This window comes from Neoarius graeffei, chromosome 22 (genome assembly GCF_027579695.1).
Source record: "Neoarius graeffei isolate fNeoGra1 chromosome 22, fNeoGra1.pri, whole genome shotgun sequence".
Classification (NCBI taxonomy): Eukaryota; Metazoa; Chordata; class Actinopteri; order Siluriformes; family Ariidae; genus Neoarius; species Neoarius graeffei.
The window spans coordinates 47,971,162-47,991,493 of NC_083590.1; the positions used below are offsets into that span (position 1 = coordinate 47,971,162).

A 20,332-nucleotide genomic window follows, 5' to 3' on the forward strand; every position below is an offset into this window, starting at 1 on the left:
ATAGAATAAAATTCATATCTCTATATTTAAAAACCACAACACGATTTGATTTATAACTGGTTGCTTAAATATTTGGGATGGCTTTTACCAGGATCTTACCCAGTGGCTGGTTACCTTGTTGTTACTTGCAAAGTTAAAAGAAATAACCTGGACTTACTACAAACATAATTTCATTTATCATGCTTCGTGACACGGTGGTGTAGTGGTTAGCGCTGTCGCCTCACAGCAAGAAGGTCCTGGGTTCGAGCCCCGGGGCCGGCGAGGGCCTTTCTGTGCGGAGTTTGCATGTTCTCCCCGTGTCCGCGTGGGTTTCCTCCGGGTGCTCCGGTTTCCCCCACAGTCCAAAGACATGCAGGTTAGGTTAACTGGTGACTCTAAATTGAGCGTAGGTGTGAATGTGAGTGTGAATGGTTGTCTGTGTCTATGTGTCAGCCCTGTGATGACCTGGCGACTTGTCCAGGGTGTACCCCGCTTTTCACCCGTAGTCAGCTGGGATAGGCTCCAGCTTGCCTGCGACCCTGTAGAACAGGATAAAGCGGCTAGAGATAATGAGATGAGTAGGAATGGCTGAAGTACCCTTGAGCAAAGCACCTAACCTCTAGCTGTTCCCCAGGCTGCTCTAGGTACGTTATACATTGCTCTGGATAACAGCGTCTGTTAAATGCCTGTAATAATAATAATAATGTAATGTAGACGATTTTCTCTTGCTGCAATTTTATAGTTATGATAGGATTCAATAAGGGGATGAAATAGATAGTGGGAAACCCATCTGCCATGTCCGGCGATTCATCACTCAAATGATTTAATCCTTTTTAATTACAGAAATGGAAAGATCAGCAAAAATGAGCTCATCATTTGTCTTTTATCATGAGTATATTTCATCAATGGATGCATGAAATGCCTTACCAGAACAGGACGAGAAATGCCAAACCTCCTAATTAACAGTCATCTCTCTGATCATTTTGATAAACCTTGGTCCATAGGTCAGAATGTGTTTATCTCTCTAATTATGTAAATAATTTTTTTAAAATATGTGTGCACATGTGTGAAGGTTAGGAATGTCCAAAGGTCAAGGTCACTTCAGCCCTTAATTTGATTTGCTCAAAACATGCTGACACGCTTAACTTGTAAGGGTTACTACTTCAATCATTTTCCTCAGAGGTTCACAGTTTTTAACACTGAACACCAATCCACTGAATCCTTAGGTTTGGAAATGCGTTGAGTTCGTTCTTAGCACGCACATACTTTTTGAATAATTTTGGTGTTGGGGGGGAAAAACATTCATATCGATACCTATTCATATCAATACATATTCATTTCCGCACTTTTGACTTTTGGAACCTCAGTGTTGCAACGTGGAATGAATATGGCAATTAAAAATGATTAACAGAGCATGTTCGTACAAGAACTTTGACCAGAAGCAGCTTCTTCAACTAAATGGATCATGTGATTAGATCCAAGCTGTATAAATTCCATCCCGCGCCAAAAGCTTGCTGCAGTGATTCGATCCACGGCCAAAGAACACAAGTCGCTCGTGGTAAAGGTCTTAGAAAATCTGTTTCTGTCCGATTCTTTTTTCATAGTCAGTCTGTTCTTGCTCTCAAGACTTGTGTTTTCTGCAGGTGTGCTCTCCGAGGAATAATCATGAAATTGGTTGCTGTAATCTTTGCCCTTTCAGTCATCTCAGGTAAGATTTTGTGTCATGAATTAATACTTTAACACTGATACTTAAATGACATTAATGATCATTAAAAAGGTGGTCAATGTAAAGATCAGTCGAGTGCTTCTATTTGCTAACCAGTTTCTTTATTGTCCATTTTTGGTCCTATACTGTAAATTTTAATTGCATTGTAGACTATATCAATCTCGTACAGGTTCATTCCCACACAAAAAAATATATTTAAAAAAAAACTGATCGTGCAATCCTTCTGTTTTTACTTTTTAGGCTGCCAGGGAAGGTTCCTGTTTCAGGAGGAATCTAAAACCCAATGGGAGAAGATGGTGGACAAGTTCTGGGAGTATGTAAACAGTGTGAGCTCCAGAACTGAAGATATGAGGAGGAGTATACAGACCAGCCAACTTGGAAGAGAGCTTGAGTGAGTATCACAAAGCTGTCGACAAACCACAGACACACTTTATCACCTTCTTATTTTACAAGGAAGTGAAAATTAGCAGGTACGTGTCCTTCATGCCAAACGTACATGACCATGCTGCATACTTCCAACCTCAGTGAAATTCTCCATCATCACGCTCTAGCACACTGATCAGTGACAGCATGGCCGAGTTGCAGACGTACACTGATGATGTGAAGACAAAGCTGGCACCCTATACCGACGAGATGGCTCAAAAAGTGCACGATGATCTTCAGCTGCTGTCAAACAAATTACGTGTACATATGGAGGAGGCAAAGGAACGCATTACAGAATACAGCCAGGAGCTCCAGACCATGGTGGAGCAAAACGCAGATGGGCTCAACAACAAAGTCAACACATACATCCATAAACTGAAGAAACGCCTCAACAAGGACACCCAGGAGATCAAAAAGTGGGTTTTTTTTTAACACAAATAATTATATACGTCAACAACTATTATAGATTAGTTAAAATGAAATCTTTACATTAGTTATTGGCTTCACAAAAGCTAAAGCTGTGCAATTATATAAACCTACACATCTTCTAGTGAGGTATTTATAGTTGAGATCTCACGGCAGCTCTTACATCATGTGAAGGAGTTTGGTGTCATTACAAACTTCTTAAAGTTTAAAGAAATGAGTGCATGTATGTTTATGCTGGTCAGTGTCATGAAGCAATTTTCCTTCTGAATTGCTCTTTAGGAAACTAGAAACATACTTCGAAGAAGTCCAAGCTCGTGCGACTCAGCATGCAGAAGACGCGAACGAGCGGCTGACGTCTTACTTTGACGTAGTACGCCAAAATGCTGAGGACAAGTTTAACAGCCTTAAAGATTTGCTGAACGCCCAAGCTGAAAAAGTGATGGAGAAAATCAAAGAACAGGCTTTGGAGATCAAAAGGAATCTGCCTGACCTGCTCCAGAAGAAAATGGAAGAGGTTAAAAACTGGTTTCAGCAATTCTTAAATTGAGGAGGAGCTAGAGACCACCATTAAAAGGTTATCAGTTTCAAATGCCAATTTTCAATAAAGTAAGAAACAATATGTAATATTGTGCAAAATTTTATTTTTGATATCTTCCCTCTATGATATATTTTTCAATGCCAGTGACTAAAAATAAACCTATTGAAAGCAGCAAATTGTGTCTCTGTATAAACTGATATGAACGATGTGAGTCAATACTTAACTATCAGTTTAGTCTCAGTTGATCCTGTTTATTTCACATCAAAATTGAATGTTTACCAAAGAAAAAAAAATAGATTTGTCTTTCTCAAGAGAAATTATTGGCCTTATGGTTATTAGGCAACTTTTAGTATGCACGGTTATTCAAAAGTCAAAATCCTTCCCAGGCCACAAGGCACAGCCCATCTCCATTTGAGTAGCCCTCGGCCTCTCGCCTATTATAGCTAGGGTTATAGTGGGGGGCCAGTCCTCTGGTAACCGCGAGAGTTTGACTCCCTAATCACATCTGTATTGCAACATGCCTCACCAAATAGCAGTCAGTACCAGTTTTATGATGGTCTTTGGTATGACCTGACCACGAAAAAAACCTCACAATCTCCTGGCGAAGAGGCCAACTCGCAGTATGTGAACAATAATTAATCAACTAAATTTCAAATCTTTCTTCCCCCACTTGTTTATTCTTCAGTTAACTAACAAAATTAAGGGTGGCACAGTGATGTAATGGTTAGCACTGTCGCCTCACAGCAAGAAGGTTCTGGGTTCGAGCCCAGTGGCTGACAGGGGCCTTTCTGTGTGGAGTTTGCATGTTCTCCCCATGTCTGTGTGGGTTTCTTCTGGGTGCTCTGGTTTCCCCCACAGTCCAAAGACATGCAGGTTAAGCCAAGTCATCTCATCTCATTATCTCTAGCCGCTTTATCCTAATACAGGGTCGCAGGCAAGCTGGAGCCTATCCCAGCTGACTACGGGCGAAAGGCGGGGTACACCCTGGACAAGTCGCCAGGTCATCACAGGGCTCACACATAGACACAGACAACCATTCACACTCACATTCATACCTACGGTCAATTTAGAGTCACCAGTTAACCTAACCTGCATGTCTTTGGACTGTGGGGGAAACAGGAGCACCCGGAGGAAACCCACGTGGACACGGGGAGAACATGCAAACTCCACACAGAAAGGCCCTCGCTGGCCCCGGGGCTTGAACCCAGGACCTTCTTGCTGTGAGGCGACAGCGCTAACCACTACACCACTGTGCCGCCGGTTGAGCTAATTGGTGGCTCTAAATTGACCGTAGGTGTGAATGGTTGGTTGTCTCCATGTGCCAGCCCTGTGATGATCTGGTGACTTGTCCAGTCAGCTGGGATAGGCTCCAGCTTGCCCGCAACCCTGCACAAGATAAGCGGCTACAGATAATGGATGGATAACATAATGAACAAAAAACCTACTTTGGCCCTTCAAAACTATTCAGTGATGATTGTAGACACCCTTCTTTTCAAGAACTGCCATGAGCCTTTCATCCACTGATTCAATCTTTCAGGTTCTTGATCTGTTCACAAACAATTTTTGCTGAGGAAGCCACGACATCCTCCCAAATGCTATTCAAAGAGGTGAACTGTCTTCCCTCACTGTTCATCTCATGCTTGAGAATGGCCCAGAAGTGCTAAGAAGGACTTAAGTCAGGTTAGGAAAATGGACAGGTCATCATTCTGTCATCCTTGATGCTTCTTCTGTCTAGCCAAGCAGTGGTCTACCTTGATGTACACTTTGGAGTATTGTCCTGCATAAAGATCTTGGCCTTCTTAACTGATGCCGTCTTCTTTCTGTACCACTGCTTGAAGAAAGTGTCTAAAATTGGCAGTAGGTTTGGGAGTTGATTTTCAGTCCATCTTCAGCCTGAAAAGGTCCAACTAGCTCATCATTAAATGATACCATCCCACAGCAGTACCCCGCTAGTGCCTTGCTCAAACTGCTACTCTGCGCCCATTAGTGATCCACCCATGGCCCAAACCATCAGGTGTATCTAGAATGACTCATTTCATCTGTGCATAAAACCTTTGAGAAATCAGTCTTGAGGTATTTCTGGGCTCAGTCATGACTCTTCAGCTTATGAGTCTTATTCAGTGGTGGTCGTGTTTCAGTCATCAACTATCAAGTTAGTTTGATGCCATGTAATGTTTGATATTGGATGGTAACTATACAGTAATGATGTAAAGTGAAAGTGCTGGTTCACTGCTGTCCACCAGGCAACCAGCAGAGTCACACCATAATGTTGTCATGGTGGTGTTTCTGGCACATAGCATGCAGTGTCAGTGTCCAGATGGCACATCGGGCAGGTATTCAAGGCCTCTTCAGGTCTACAACCAAATAATTTTCAGAAGGGCTCAAGCAAAACCAGCAGATTATTGGCTTGTTTTGAAGACCCATTAAAGACTGAAACACATAATGAGAAACATGAGAACACGTCTCAAAGCAGCGCAAAGGGTAATGGCGATCCTTTTAATGGAGCTAAATGGCAACGCAGCTTTTGAGTTGTCTCTGCAGTCGACTATTAATAGTACACAGTTCCATTCCTGCATCACCAGTGCGTTTTACAAAAAGGTAAAGGAGGAAAGGTCAAGAAATCCCTTAATGGGTGCAAGTGTGAAGGCATCTGATACACATCTGGGGGATGCTGGCATTAAAAATTCAGTATGGGGATCAAATGCAGTTTCACTTCAACGTTCTCTAGTTCAGAAAGTAGACAGATTTACACAGTACTGTGATGAGGACTGCGTGACCACACTAAATACATACACATCTACAGTATCTGATGCTGTTAAGAGTACAAACAAAGAAATATCTCAGTTCTAAGTACTGTTGTCAATCATTTCGTTATATCTCTGCATAAAGAAATATCTCCTGATACCCCATTATGGGAGCCTACATGTAGCAAGAGTGTCATCAGCATATTCATACTGGTAAAAAGCCTTACAGGTGCGAACTCTGTGGCAAAAACTTTGGTCAGCTTTCAGCCTTCATGTTCAGTCTGGGTCTTTGCTATGCCCATACTGCAGAAAAACAAACATTCTCAGAAAAAAGGGATTTGATAGCTCATTTTATTACCCACATAAAGGATGCCAGGCACAATAACGAACCATGTCAACAAGACAGCAAACCTGATACCCCATTATGGGAGCCTACATGTAGTAAGAGTGTAACGTGCAACATTTAGAACAACAAATGTCCCAAGGGATACATGCACAAAATTCATAAACATGACTGGGATAAGCTCATGTCCTGCAAGACCTGTGGAAAAGAATTTTGGACATCTTCACAGCTAGTAGTCCATGAGAAGACCCACTGGCCAGTTAAGCCTTATGCCTGCTCCATTTGCGCCAAACATTTTAAACAGATCAAGGCTCTGAAAAAGCATTTTCGAAAGCACTCAGGGGAGATGCCTTTCTCCTGTTCTCGCTGTGGTCGTGCATTCTTTGACCTTCCTGCACTGCGGGTGCATCAAATATCCAAACTACGCAATCGGAAACCAAGTCGAAACGGAGAGAATTTTGATATCAAGGGCTTTCTAGTCACTCATGGAGTCGATGGCCAAGTAAATACGCCAATGTTCTTCAAGTGCCAAATATGTAAACAGCTCTATCAGAAGTGGTGTCAGTATACCCTTCACCTTCAAACCCACACAAAGACTTCTCCCTATCTTTGCTTTGCTTGTGGGCAGAGCTATGAAAAAGATTCTGAAGTCAATGTTCATTGTAGGTATGTTGTCAAACGAGTGGGGAGGAGGTGGCTTGTGGTCCCTCACTTTCTGAAATCTTCTATAGTGACCCCAGGAAATGCACTTACTTGAAGCATCTGACCTGTCTTCTCTCGAGCAGTCCAAAAGCAATGCTCTGTCAAGTGCTGGCCAGTTTCACAAGAATTCCCAAACTCGGAGTAATCTGCAGAAACCTTATGCCTGAGCCCTCCCGGTTTATAAAGACTTCACATTTGCCTGAAACTGTGTATCTGTCTAACAACGATCGGTTACCTCTCATCATCCAAACCTTCAGTGATGACTTCTGCCTCCTTGAACAAGTCTCTGGAGGTTCAAGTGCCCACGTTGTGGTCGGAGGTACAAGCGATATAGGATACCGTGTCTTCACATGCAGACACATGCCCCTGCTTTTAGATATGTTTGTGGACATTGTGGCCACGCCTTTGAAAGGTGGAACAAACTCTGGTTGCACCAGATGATTCATTGTCAGAAAGGCCATTGCTATACTTGTTCACAGTGCAACCTCTAATTTCACTTCTTTAGCTCTTATAAAATGCACCTGCTGAACCATGCTGAGGAAAGACCCTACACTTGTCCTCTTTGCCCCCAAACCTTTGCCTATGAAGAAGGCTTACATGTTCATCAGTACAATTTTCATAAACCATCAAGAAAATTACGGTGCAATGTTTGTGCCAGGAGGTTTAGTAATTTGACAAACTTGGTTAAGCACACAATGGTGTCGTTTCTCACCAGTGCCTTCAGTGTAATCTCTCCTTTGCAAATAACAAAAGCCTACAAGAACATTTGAATACCCATAATAATTCTGCCAGTCTCCTCCCTTCCATCCCGTCCGAGCCCTTAACATTTCTACACAAACGCAATAGATGTAAGAGCAGTTTCTCAACTCTATGCTCATTAGATATGTCATACCAGAGATTTAAAGAGTCAAGTGCGTTCTACCAAAAGTAGTGAATCTACCTCAGTTGGCCTTGGAGGTACACGGTCTTCTACTAACAGGTCTTTGCTATCAACTCTCGACCTTGACGCCATTCCAAAGGAAAGCCCATTTAAATACTCCCACCCAGATAAGCTCTATGTGCCACCTTGCCTTTCAAGAACGTCAAAAAGTATCCAAATCACTAATCTAGATTCAGATGATGATGGCCTCCTACAGGAACCCAACTCCGACCATGTTTCTCCAAATGGTAGAACTGGACCTTCAGGGCAAGAAATTCATGAGGGTTCTCAAGAATATTCTGAAACAAAGATGAAACACAAACCTCAGGATTTGGAAAGCCGAGAATCTGTTCAGTCTCAGAATACGAAAGAGATTCCAGTGCTTTGCATGGACATGGAAACCAGTAACCTTCAGGACAAAGCTAGTCACAATAATCCGACCAAAATGATTGATTTTTTTTTTTTTTAATTACTATTCTTAGGAGGGCCAACCACCACTGTGAATCCTGTTGAAACTGAAATACAGGATGAGACCTTTGAATGTGAAGACTGCTTTGAAACACTAGGCAGTCTTATCGACTTACACTACTTTCTATGTGCATTAGGGAATAAACACCTTTACAGATTTATCTGAAAGTGGACAATTTTTTTTAACTCATATACCAATTTTAACAAGTTGGAACAAGCAGCCTGGACAGTTTCACAAAACAAGCTTTTTTTTTTTTTAAATATTTGCAGTATTATGAAAAGCAGAAAGAAGGACGTTAGACAGGTGCTCCACACACCACGAAGTCATTTAATATCAATGTAAAAGGCTTTTTTTTAAAAACTTATCAGAGACGGTACAATTACAGATACAAGAAAGCGTTTCACTTTGCTGCTCCTGTGCCTTATTTTCATAAGGTCAATTTCAACAGCTTGAATTTGCACCTTCTCATAATGTGGTAACCTTGATCGCTGGTATTTATGGGAATCTGTCATTAAGTGATGCAGCTCGTCATCTTTTATGCCAAAACTGTTATGCTCTACGGTGATGTGTAGATCTGCACCGGAAATCTTATGAGAAAAATGCTACCTTGTGGTTGACAGCTTTTTTTAATGAATTAAATTGTTGAAATACTGTAACAGTTTAAAAAAAAAAAAAAGAGGAAAAAAGTGACCATCTGTTTAAAGATACACGAATGGAAGCTTATTGGTTCATTTAGGGGGAGTATGTATGTTTCATGAGCCTTTTGTTGAAAATCCTTTTACATTGAGCCTTTAAAAATTGTTAATAAAACTATTTAAACTAAGCACTGTGTGACTGTGTTAAATCAACAGGAAAGAAAACAAGAGTGCTCGGAGAGCACAATATCCCCTGCTGGCAACTCGGCCATAACTCTGGTAAAAATGCGACTGAATTGAACGAAACTGCAATATGTGCATTACCGACATATAACAAAGAATCCTGTCAAGTTTCGTGAAATTCTTCCAAGGATTGTGAGGGAAGTTGATTTCAGAAAGTAAGCGCACCTTGATGAAATTGCCAAAGTACAAGTTTGTTAATAATCAAGAGGATAACTCTGGGAAAATCTACCCAAATTAAACGAAATTTCAGTATGCGTATAACTGTCATATAACAAAGCCTTTTGCCAAGTTTGGTGAAATTCCTCCACAAATTGTGACCGGAGTTGATTTCAGAAGAACGTACACCCTCATGAAATTGTCAAAGTACAAGTTATTTAATCAAGGGTCAAAACTCTGGGAAAATTTTCACAAATGAAATAATATTCAGGGCTTTGAACCAGAATTTTTTTCCTATTGGTTCGTTCCGAACAGAAACAATTTTAACGTTTCCGGTTTTGGGTTCCACCATTAAATAGACGTTCCCGAACCGGTTAGAACAAAAAAAATTTCGTTCCCGGAACGGTTAATTACGTTCCCTGCCAGCTGTTTAACAAATGGCTATAAAGTTATGTCTCTGTCTCATCCAGCTTAAGCCAAATGTAGGCTAATTCTATTACAACCTTCATTAAATAAGACAAGAAATAATTCAAAACAATGATTTCAAATGTTGGCGATTTGGATTCTCAGTATGTCTCCCATCTACACAAACAGAAAAAGTGCCAAAAATGAAAGATAATTCGTTTAGTGTGTTACCAAAGGCGAGTCAGGCCCTATGCATTGATAGGCTAACAGAGGTTAACGTCATTTAATGTTCGCGAGCCTCTCATTAACGTGGACAAATATATTGATATTGTGTTTGAAATTGACGTTTTTGAATAACGATAGACTGCAATATTTACCTCTTATTTAAGATGTGGAGACGTGATAGTAGTCCACCCTCCCGCTCTCTCCATTCAGTCAGCGAACGTCACACAGGAAGTGAACCCCAGCGGGTCATAGAAACTTGCGCAGGAGAAGAATGACTTTTTTATTTGTAGGCTACGGAAACTTTGAGGAACGAAATAAAAACCGGTATTAACCGGTTACCATTATTTTTAATAAGTGTTTCTGTTCCGGAACATAAAAAATAATAAAGTTTCTGGTTTCGTTTCTGTTCCATGTGAAATAGAAAAAGTTCCCGGTTTTCATTTTCGTTCCTTGAACCGGTTCAAAGCCCTGATTATACTGCAATCTGCGTATTATCATCATATAACAAGGCCTTTCGCCAAGCTTTGAGAAATTCGTCCAAAAATTATGAGAGGAGTCGATTTCAGAAGGCAAACAAACTTTCATGAAATTGTCAAAGTACAAGGTTGTTAATCAGGAGCTGTAACTCTGGTAAAATGCGACCGAATCGAACAAAATAATATGCGTACTATCGACATATAACAAAGAATCCTGTGAAGTTTCGTGAAATTCCTCCAGAAATTGTGAGAAGAGTTGATTTCAGAAGGAAAACACACTCATGAAATTGTCAAAGTATAATTTTGTTAATCAAGGGCTGGAACTCCGGTAAAATGTGACTGAATTGAACGAAATTACAATATGCGTATTACAAACATGTACCAAAGAATCCTGCCACGTTTTGTGAAATTCCTCCAAAAATTGAGAGAGGAGTTGATTTCAGAAAGTGAGTACTCTTCCCGGGACAGATGGACATCGCTACGACATAATCCCACTTCAGGCCTTTCAGCCAGCGGGGGATTTATATTAAAAAAAAAAAAACGTATGCACTAATTCTAGATTACAACACCAGTGGAAATGGATTTTACCTGATATGCATCAGAAAAATTCCAGAAATAAGTTCTGGACAGTTAATTAATTTTAAAATGAGGTGGAGAAACAAACAAACAAAAAAACCAAACAATTGGGAACATCTGCAGTATTCTTAAACAAACTTGTTTTAATGGAAACAAAAGAAATAGCTATGAACAGGGAGAGCAAGCAATGACAGGAGAAACAGATCATATGCGAGGTGTGTGAAATTCAGATACTGGGTTTACTGAATATTTTAGCAAATTAATACACATCCAATGCTTCATAATGTGTCATGTTATCCATCATTCATTCATTCATACATGTGACTACGCATCGGTCTCACTGCCTCGGTTGTGAGACATCCCTCCCCCCCATTTTTTTTTTCTTCTTTCATCAAAAGGACTTGTCTATCTGGTTATGATATTGTTTACAGCGATCATTTCTTCTTCTCCTCATCCTTTTTGCCATCTGGCTTGGTTCCACTCTGAGAAGCTAAGGAGCCCATGGCATTACGGATAACCTCGTTGTTGGGGTCCACACCAGGCAGATTCTCTAGTACACTTTGGAGGAATTCTGGATCCTGCATTACATCGTAGTCATCCTCCTCCTGTTCGTAATGAGAGAATATATTTTATGAATAAGGACAACACAGAGTTAAAGCCTTTAAGCTAGCCGCACACTACGCCGATTTTCAGCGTACCGAGCCAACTGAAGTCGCGAGTCAGGCGTAAAGACTAGTTTTCGATGGTCCCGACTCATCTCACAGCCGATTCGAAAAACTAATCGGGAGCCAGACTGATCGGCGAGAGTCGCTAGCAATAGCCAATCATATCTTTCGCATATAACACGTGACATCATTAAACACAATTTCTAGTGCGAGAAATACGTGTTGGTAGCACCTAATGCAGGTATATACTGTAATTCCATAGACTGAAGCTTTATCCATAGACACAGTGGGCTGGAAAGCCACTCTGCTCAAGTTGTGTGGCTGAATTCCAAATCGCTTTAACTCCCCTATATAAGTGCACTATTTAAGGTTGGGAATAATAGCTCATGCAGCCTAGATAGTGCGCTACATATTCCATGTTGTGTCATTTGTAATTCAGCCTGTAGCATCTTCAAGTGTTGGATTTAACAGTGACTATATCCAATAGCCAATCACATGATGCTTAGTTCGCATAATCTCGTTTGGTGTCGCTTCAATCGCGACTGCACTCGTCAACAGTCGTGAGTTAGTCGGGGATATGTGCGTGCCCTGTCGGGAGTCGGCTCTGAAATGGGTCGGTTCGGTACCGCGTGGATCGGCGTAGTGTGCGGCTAGCTTTACACACAGTGAGATTAGCAGTTAGCACTTACTCGTTTGAAAAAAAAAAGTATTTTTTTTCAAATGACTATATCCTGGAAATGAACACTTTCACATCAGGGGCGAAGACTTTTGTGCGTGTGTAAAAAGCGATTTTTATTTATTTTAGTTTTTTGCAGCAGGTTTGATTTTTCTAATATTGCATCTGCAAGACATTCAACCAATCAGGGTGCAAGCTGTGGAAGGAAACGTCATCACACTGCAGCAGGCTTGGCGGAGTCTTGCGTTCAGGTTGACTGCATCTGAATACGCATGCTTCCGCACTATGCAAAAAACCAGTATGTAGCTCCCTACATACGTCCCCCAGACAGCCGTGAAAAAGGCGGCATCCGCCAAAAGGCGCGCCGTTTGCATCCATGATAACGTAACGTCTTTTTCTTCTCGCTTTCCGTTACCGTAGTAGGTCTTTCACGCTTCGTTTGCGTCCTCCATTTTTCTCTCCTGTTTCAAATTTGTATCCCACAATGCCTTGCACGAACGGGGAAAGCCCACCACGTCATGTATCTTGTATTGGTTCATGGTGAAGCAGGAAAAAAAAATAGCAGAGAATTTAGGGCCACGTGGCCTGAAATTCATTACTTGTTCTATTAGGGAAGAAAAAAAACGAAAAATTTTGAAGTCTGTGATTCGAATTCGGTAGCTTTCGGTCCACTAAACGAAAATAATTGCGTGTTGGGGAAAATTCTTTTTATGACCTACACTTAAAATCTGAAAGGCGGTCTAGCTTTAAGATAACTTTTTAAAGACAATATCTTTGTGGGGGGGAAAAAAAATAAGAGAGGGGCTTGGTCATAAACGGTGTGCGTACAGTCCATGGTCTGTAGCCTATTTTGTGATGTGGTGAAGCATGCTAACACACAGACTCAGCAGTTCCTCAAGCAAGCAGTGAAACTCCATGTTCTCGCCTACTTCACAGGGAGTTTTCTGTCAAAGAATAAGCACCAGGTATCACCACTTGTCGATCTTCATACGATTGTTTCTGTGGACTGCTCGCATAATCGCGTCACATTTAAACGTAAATATTTATGTGGCGTTAAATTTGTCAACTTTTTTTTTGCGCTTTTGCGTTACGCTGTACGCGTAAAGACCTTTAGGGTGCGTTCGCCAGTGGTGAACATATTTTTTTTGTCTTGATCACTCCCAAAACAAGTGCAGAACGAACTAAGAAGCAAGAAAAACGAACACGGAGAACCAAGCGCCAGTGAAAAATAAGGAGTCATGAGCGAGCAGATATACAGGAGAGGAGACATGGTGATTGAAATATTTCATCGCCAATATTCCCACTCGAGCAAACTTGGCGTTAGCTTCTTAAAGGGGTACCAAATATAATATATACAGTTGCTGATGTGACAAAGTAACGTATTCTTAAGTATTCTATCAAATTTATATACTAGAAAACAACGAAATATCTTGGTAATTGTAAATATAATACTTTATACGCTAAACCGCACAAGACTCGCCATTTTTAAAAGACCGTGACGTCAGCGCTACCCACTGCACTAGCGGAACTCTCCGAAATAGAGGAGAGAAGCGTGTAATCATGGCGTCGGGCGCATCAAGTGAAAGCGACCGCTCTGTCAAATCATACGAAGAGATCCCGCAAAACACGCTGCAAGCAGGCTATGGCTTAGAAGGGTACCAGTTTGAACCTAGGAGAGGTACTCTCGACTCCGGTGATGAAATAAGAGAAGAAAGCTCGGATGACGGTGAGGATGAGACCAGGCCCGGCGCCAGGAACAGTTTACTAAGGGGGCAATTAGAAATCGCAAGGGGGCAAATATTTTTCATATAGTGTGTAGTAGTGATGGCGGTCTGACAACGTGTTTCAAACAATTAACTGCGCCAACCACAAAACCACCACGGCCCCGAAGGTTGCTTTAGTCCGGGAAAATCATATTACCAGGGCAGTTGCGCTTTATCAACTCCCGTGCCCACCTGTTAACCCTCCCCTCCGATTTTCTCACAGACACGCGTTACAACCGGAAAGGTGCCAAACATAAAACACCACACACAAACCTACAGGCAAGTCCTTTAAATTTAAAATACATACAAATAGCTCCGCGGCATGAAAACAAAACGTCAATGCAAGTCTAAGGTACTTGGCTCGGCGGCCAAAATCATAATTTAAAAAAAATCAACAGACCCCGCGGCTGCACCAGTAATAGCCTTCCTGACTCACACCGAGTCAACGCTAACCACTTAATCCGCGATCCCAGTTTAGGCGTGTAGGGGACAAAACACTCTGAAGTGATGAATTTTCACCCCCGCTGCATGGGGGGGGGTGACGTCAACGACACATATTCTTACGCTATTTGTGCACAAAGCGGATCATATATGAACACATACACCAACATAAACGGAGATAAACTTAGCCTACAAAGAAAGAAAATGGATTCACGATATTGTGATTGAATTCGTTTAATTCGTTGGGGGAAAGACTACTCCCGTAAACTGACTGCATATTGCAGAGACAGTGCACTTGTAAGTGTAGACTACATGTAAAACCCCCGCCCACCCGCACGACCCCTCCCCTTGTCCTTATCACAGGTCTGTGTGTGCGCGGCTGTGTCAGCATTTCACACACACCCACAATAACAATTAAGAAAACAACTAAGTCATCTGAGTCTCCGTTGAGGGGGCGGGGCTGTAGCCACGAGGGGGCGACGCCCCCTTTCGCCCCCCCACGGCGCCGGGCCTGGATGAGACTGATGCTGACCACGGGCATGGCGAGCGTGGGGCAGAGCGTCTGCGTGCGGGTGACACGGCGTGGTGCTCATGCGGAAAATGTAACGTGGAGTTGCTCACGAGTCCAGCAGAATTTATTTGCTGCAATGAGATAGGCGCCGGGCGGCACGGTGGTGTAGTGGTTAGCGTTGTTGCCTCACAGCAAGAAGGTCCTGGGTTCGAGCCCCGGGGCCGGCGAGGGCCTTTCTGTGCGGAGTTTGCATGTTCTCCCCGTGTCCGCGTGGGTTTCCTCCGGGTGCTCCGGTTTCCCCCACAGTCCAAAGACATGCAGGTTAGGTTAACTGGTGACTCTAAATTGACCGTAGGTGTGAATGTGAGTGTGAATGGTTGTCTGTGTCTATGTGTCAGCCCTGTGATGACCTGGCGACTTGTCCAGGGTGTACCCCGCCTTTCGCCCGTAGTCAGCTGGGATAGGCTCCAGCTTGCCTGCGACCCTGTAGAAGGATAAAGCGGCTAGAGATAATGAGATGAGATGAGATGAGATAGGCGCCACCCGTGGACTTGCGAAATTGTCGCAAGAGGCAGAAACAGGTATTTCACACATGCTATGTGTGAAATAACCTCAATGAGCCAACACAACTGGGCACATACATACGTCACGCAGAGAAAATGAACGTGCATTCTGATTGGATAAAATGAATATCATGGCGGGCTGTTCAAACTGCGGAAATAGTTTGCTCGAGCTACTTTCAAAACACTATAACTTTCCAACCTTAGAACAAAAAACTTTTGTAAGTCTTGAATAAGGTTCGTCAATGTGTGTTTTATTGTTATATTTACTCTATATATTGCCCTCTGTTCCCCTTTAACCTTCTTCCAGTGTCATGGTTGCCCTGATCAGGGTCTTAAATCGCATATTAGTCAAGATGATTAGTACATAGTACATTTTAGGTACTGTAGGTATTACATCAGAGTACAGTTTAGTCTGCAGTAGACATCACGTATCAGTTTACACTAGTACTGCACCACACACTCATGGCCTTTAAAAGACTGCAGAATACACACACACATCTCATAGATGGTCGGCTTTGGGTGACTTTACCTTTGCTGACTCGGCGGTGTCCATCGGAGCGCCCGTGTCCATCGATTCACAAAATTCTGTCGTGCAAACAGAAATCAGATTAAGCACATTGGATTAGAGGTAGAAGGTAGAATTATGTCGAGTCACTCTAGAAGGGAAGTCAGTAAAATGAGCTCAGCAAGTAAAATAAATTAGGCAGCAAGAAGACGGTCAGTTCTTGAAGTCGATGTGTTGGAAGCAGGAAAAATGGGATCTGAGCGATATCTTGTGGGTTGTTCCCGGTATCCAAAAGTGGTCCAAGGAAGGACAACCAGTGAACCGGCGACAGGGTCATGGTGTCTCATCGTTTTGCATGGGGCATGAAGGCTAGCCCATGTGGTCCAATCTCACAGAAGAGCTACTGTAGCATAAACTGCTGAAAAAGTTAATGCTGGCTAAAACAGCATTGGGTGGTGTAGTGGTTAGCGCTGTCACCTCACAGCAAGAAGGTTCTGGGTTCGAGCCCAGTGGCCGACGGGGGCCTTTCTGTGTGCAGTTTGCATGTTCTCCCCGTGTCTGTGTGGGTTTCCCCCACAGTCCAAAGACATGCGGTTAGGTTAACATGGGGCGGCCTTGGGCTGAAGTGCCCTTGAGCAAGTCGCCTAATCCCCAAACTGCTCCCTGGGTGCTGTAGCATAGCTGTCTACTGCTTCAGATAGGTTAAAATGCAGAGGATGGGTTTTACTGTGCGTGTGACAAATAAAGGCTGCTTCTTCTTAAAACCAGAAAGGTGTCGGCATTAACTTTATCAGCAGTTTGTGTTACAGTAGCTCTTCTGTGGGATTACCGCCGTGAGTTGGCCTAGTGGTTAGCGACGAGGAGATTGCGAGTTCTACTCACGGTCGGGTCATACCAAAGACCATCATAAAAATGGTACCTGGCAAGGCACGCTGCAATACAGAAGTCAAACTCTTGTGGTTACCAGAGGACCAACCCCCCCCCCCCCCCCCCCCCACTGTAACCCTAGCTGGATAGGGAAGAGGCTGAGGGCTATCGAAACAGAGATCGGCGCTGCACCCATACACCTTAAAGTGCCATTCCACCATTGGATGTATTCTTTGGCATAAAATACAATATATTTTGACAACATATATAAATGGTATCACTAGATAGAGAAATCTTTTAGCTTCAAAATGATATATCAAACATAATTTTTTGACAACGACAAGTATATTAATTTTGCGACCAAAGTCACCTACCCTTTTAAAGTGCTGATGACACGAACATGACTCTATGCAATTTCTTAAATAAACTATACAACATGGCAAACATGTTAGATTTCTGTTATAATTACGTGAAAAGAAGCTGTTGTTACGCGAATATCCAACTTTTAATTGCACAGCGCAAGAAAACTGGGTCTGTGGCTCGCGGCCATGTTGTGACGTCAGCGGAAGAACACGCTGCGGTTCACTGGCGGTTCTACTCAATGGAAATGGTGCATGAAAACGCCGGTGAACTCTCTAGTGCTAGCTCTTCCTCTTCTGGGAGTCTAGAATTGTGTTGATCTCTTCCGAATAGAATCTATGATAGCCTACCCTCTTTACCCTTTGCCTCTCGTTGCTAGGCGGCAGTTACATGAAAGCCGCAAGCTTTCACAAGCAAATACATGACTGATATCACGCCGACTTTATGATTACATTTATGATTATCATGTAGAATCTATAGCTCTACGTACCTTTATCTTATGTCGTTTCACAACACATGTTCTGACAGGAGGACTGTCTTTGGATACGGCATGGCTACTAGTAGACCCCCTCCGGAATACTGGCAGTGTTGCCAGATTGGGATTTTTCCCGCCCAGTTGAGCGGTTTCAAGTGCATTTTGGTGGGTTTTGAACATATTTTGGGCTGGAAAACTTCAGCAGTATCTGGCAACAGATACTGCTGACGTTTTCCAGCCCAAAATATGTTCAAAACCCACCAAAATGCACTTGAAACTGCTCAACTGGGCGGGAAAAATCCCAATCTGGCAACACTGTGTAGGCACTGCTGATGGTAGTAACACACGTTTGTGCTGAACTGAACACCCAAAAGATTCTTTTAAGCTGGGAAGGGTGTCAAAACAATCCAAATCGAAGTGTTCAGAGCACAGGACGGATGTTGGTGAGGGCTCCCACTTGTCACGAGTGCGCCTGACTTGCTTCACCCACTTCGCATGCAGCTCGGGATCTCTGGGAAACTTGAATAAACTTACCCCATCCTTGTGGGTTTTGGAGCAAAAGCCGGCAACACAACGCGAAGGCATAATAACTAATATATATATATATATATATATATATATATATATATATATATATATATAAAAAAATAATGACAAACTGAACACCTGTCGCATCAACAATAAACTGGTAAGTTAGGAGGAAGGTTCTTTCGCTGACGTCATATAGCTCCTCCTCCTCTTCCTTCGTCTCCTGGGTGCTGCAGCCCCGTCAAATTTGCCCAAATAGCCGCGTTTTTTATCATAACTTGTAAAATAGGCGCCTTCATGAATTAATATATGGATCATCGGGAATTACTTTTTATGTTATAAAACATCGCCAAAGATGTCAAAAACGTGTCATCAGCACTTTAATTTCCGCGCATGATGTCATCAGCAGGTTCCCCTTCTTGTGTACCACGTGACGTGTGACGTGGAACATATTATCAGCAATGGCGGATAGAACGCGATAAAAATAATACCAATAAATCTAGCTAATACCAATAAATCTAGCTAACTGAAAGATTAACTCAATTTTTCGCAATTTTTTTGGCCCCCATATACGAGGAGAAATGACTCTCTCACTTTGGGGGTTTCCTGGTCTAAAAATAGACCGACACGTGGTACACAAGAAGGGGAACCTGCCGATGACATGTTTCACTTCCGCGCGGAAATTAAAAGGGTAGGTGACTTTGGTCGCAAAATTAATATACTTATATCAAACAATTTTTTGATGACATCATTTTGAAGCTAAAAGATTTCTCTGTCTAGTCATGTTGTCATAAAATATATTGTATTTTATGCCAAAGAATACATCCAATGGTGGAATGGCACTTTAAAGAGCTGGTGAGAACTGGGACAGGAGACTGCCTGGTGAGAGGGACTTGTGGGACTGGACCATATGGGCTAGCCTTCATGCCCCATGCAAACTTAAATTAAATGGTTCCACTGGGCCAAAACAACATTCCTTCGCAGCACTATTTAGCAAATGGCTGCTAACCTAGTGCCTCTATTAGCATCGTGTAGCTGAACAACCTTTAACTTCAGGATATAAGGATTTCTTTGAAATAAAAGTAGCCTCCAGAGTTTTTTTTTTTAAACTACCCTACCATTTTACAGACGGCATCAAGTCCACTTCTGAAGGTGATGAGGATGAGGAGCACTCACTCCACTAAGAGATCAATACAGAATATAGCATTACTTCAATTTCTCTCTCTCTCTGGTACAGTATTTAACTGTGTAAATTACATTTCAGACACTAAAGTGTGAAGTGAGTCATACTGTAACGCTCTGCTCTTTAGTGTTGTGGATGGACACAGAACACGTTATTCAAGTGTGTTCTTAAGCCGAGGTCACAACCGGACGTACGATTTTTTGGCCGTGCGATTTTTGGCGTTTCCCAAATCGCTGCGTTTTTTTTTTTTTGTTCGTGGAGAAAGACGCACGTTGGCTAGCCTGGGCCTGCCCATCCTAAGCGTGACGCAACACGAGGGCCTGTTGCGAGCTTAGTCTGGCCAGGCAAGCTATCTCCAGCTCTTCCAAGCTCCCGAAAAATCGGGAACCAATCAACTTTGAGCATCTCCAACGGCCCTGGGTAGAGGCGTGTTCAAGGCACTGACGTAGTAGAACTGCGACCGGAAGCCATAGATTGTTTACAGAATCTATGCCGGAAGCGCTTCATTCACGCTTCCGCATCTATTACGCATAGATGCTGTATTGAAATATTCAACGGGAAGTTCTCATTGAAAACGGAGCAAAGAGCAGCCCTGGAGGTATTTATTGAAAGGAAGGACGTTTTCGCCTTGCTCCCGACCGGCTTCGGTAAGAGTTTAATCTACCAGTTAGCCCCGTCGCGTCGCATACGTCAGAGGAAAGAGTGATGTGATTGGTTTAAGCTTCGTCACAGCCTTTTCTGGCTTCGACCAGTAGCAAACTGAGGCATTTCAGGGAGGCGGGTCAACCACGGGCTCTGGGAAACGGTTGG

At 42.7% G+C, this 20,332-nt stretch overlaps 2 protein-coding genes across 4 annotated transcripts in view; one reads left to right on the plus strand and one right to left on the minus strand.

The window, feature by feature from the left end:
• The first annotated feature begins 1,451 nt into the window (after window positions 1-1,451).
• Window positions 1,452-3,260, plus strand: apoea (apolipoprotein Ea). 2 transcript variants are annotated; one of them, XM_060904091.1, is made up of 5 exons: window positions 1,452-1,543; window positions 1,623-1,687; window positions 1,946-2,096; window positions 2,257-2,544; window positions 2,834-3,260. In XM_060904091.1, the coding sequence occupies exons 2-5, from the start codon at window positions 1,645-1,647 to the stop codon at window positions 3,099-3,101; spliced, it is 750 nt and encodes a 249-aa protein (XP_060760074.1). In that variant the 5' UTR covers window positions 1,452-1,543; window positions 1,623-1,644; the 3' UTR covers window positions 3,102-3,260. The 2 variants fall into 2 exon arrangements, with proteins under 2 accessions (XP_060760074.1, XP_060760073.1); XM_060904090.1 differs by having other exon boundaries at window positions 1,452-1,537.
• Window positions 3,261-11,108: 7,848 nt separating this feature from the next.
• The window catches only part of psmd4a (proteasome 26S subunit ubiquitin receptor, non-ATPase 4a), a 69,560-nt gene continuing 60,336 nt past the window's right edge, over window positions 11,109-20,332 (minus strand). For both annotated transcript variants that reach the window (XM_060904886.1, XM_060904887.1), the window contains exons 9-10: window positions 16,134-16,189; window positions 11,109-11,590 (exon numbers count right to left, since the gene is read on the minus strand). In XM_060904886.1, coding sequence (XP_060760869.1) covers window positions 11,420-11,590; window positions 16,134-16,189 — 227 coding nt within the window. In that variant the 3' untranslated portion in view covers window positions 11,109-11,419. The remainder of the gene's footprint in view (window positions 11,591-16,133; window positions 16,190-20,332) is intronic.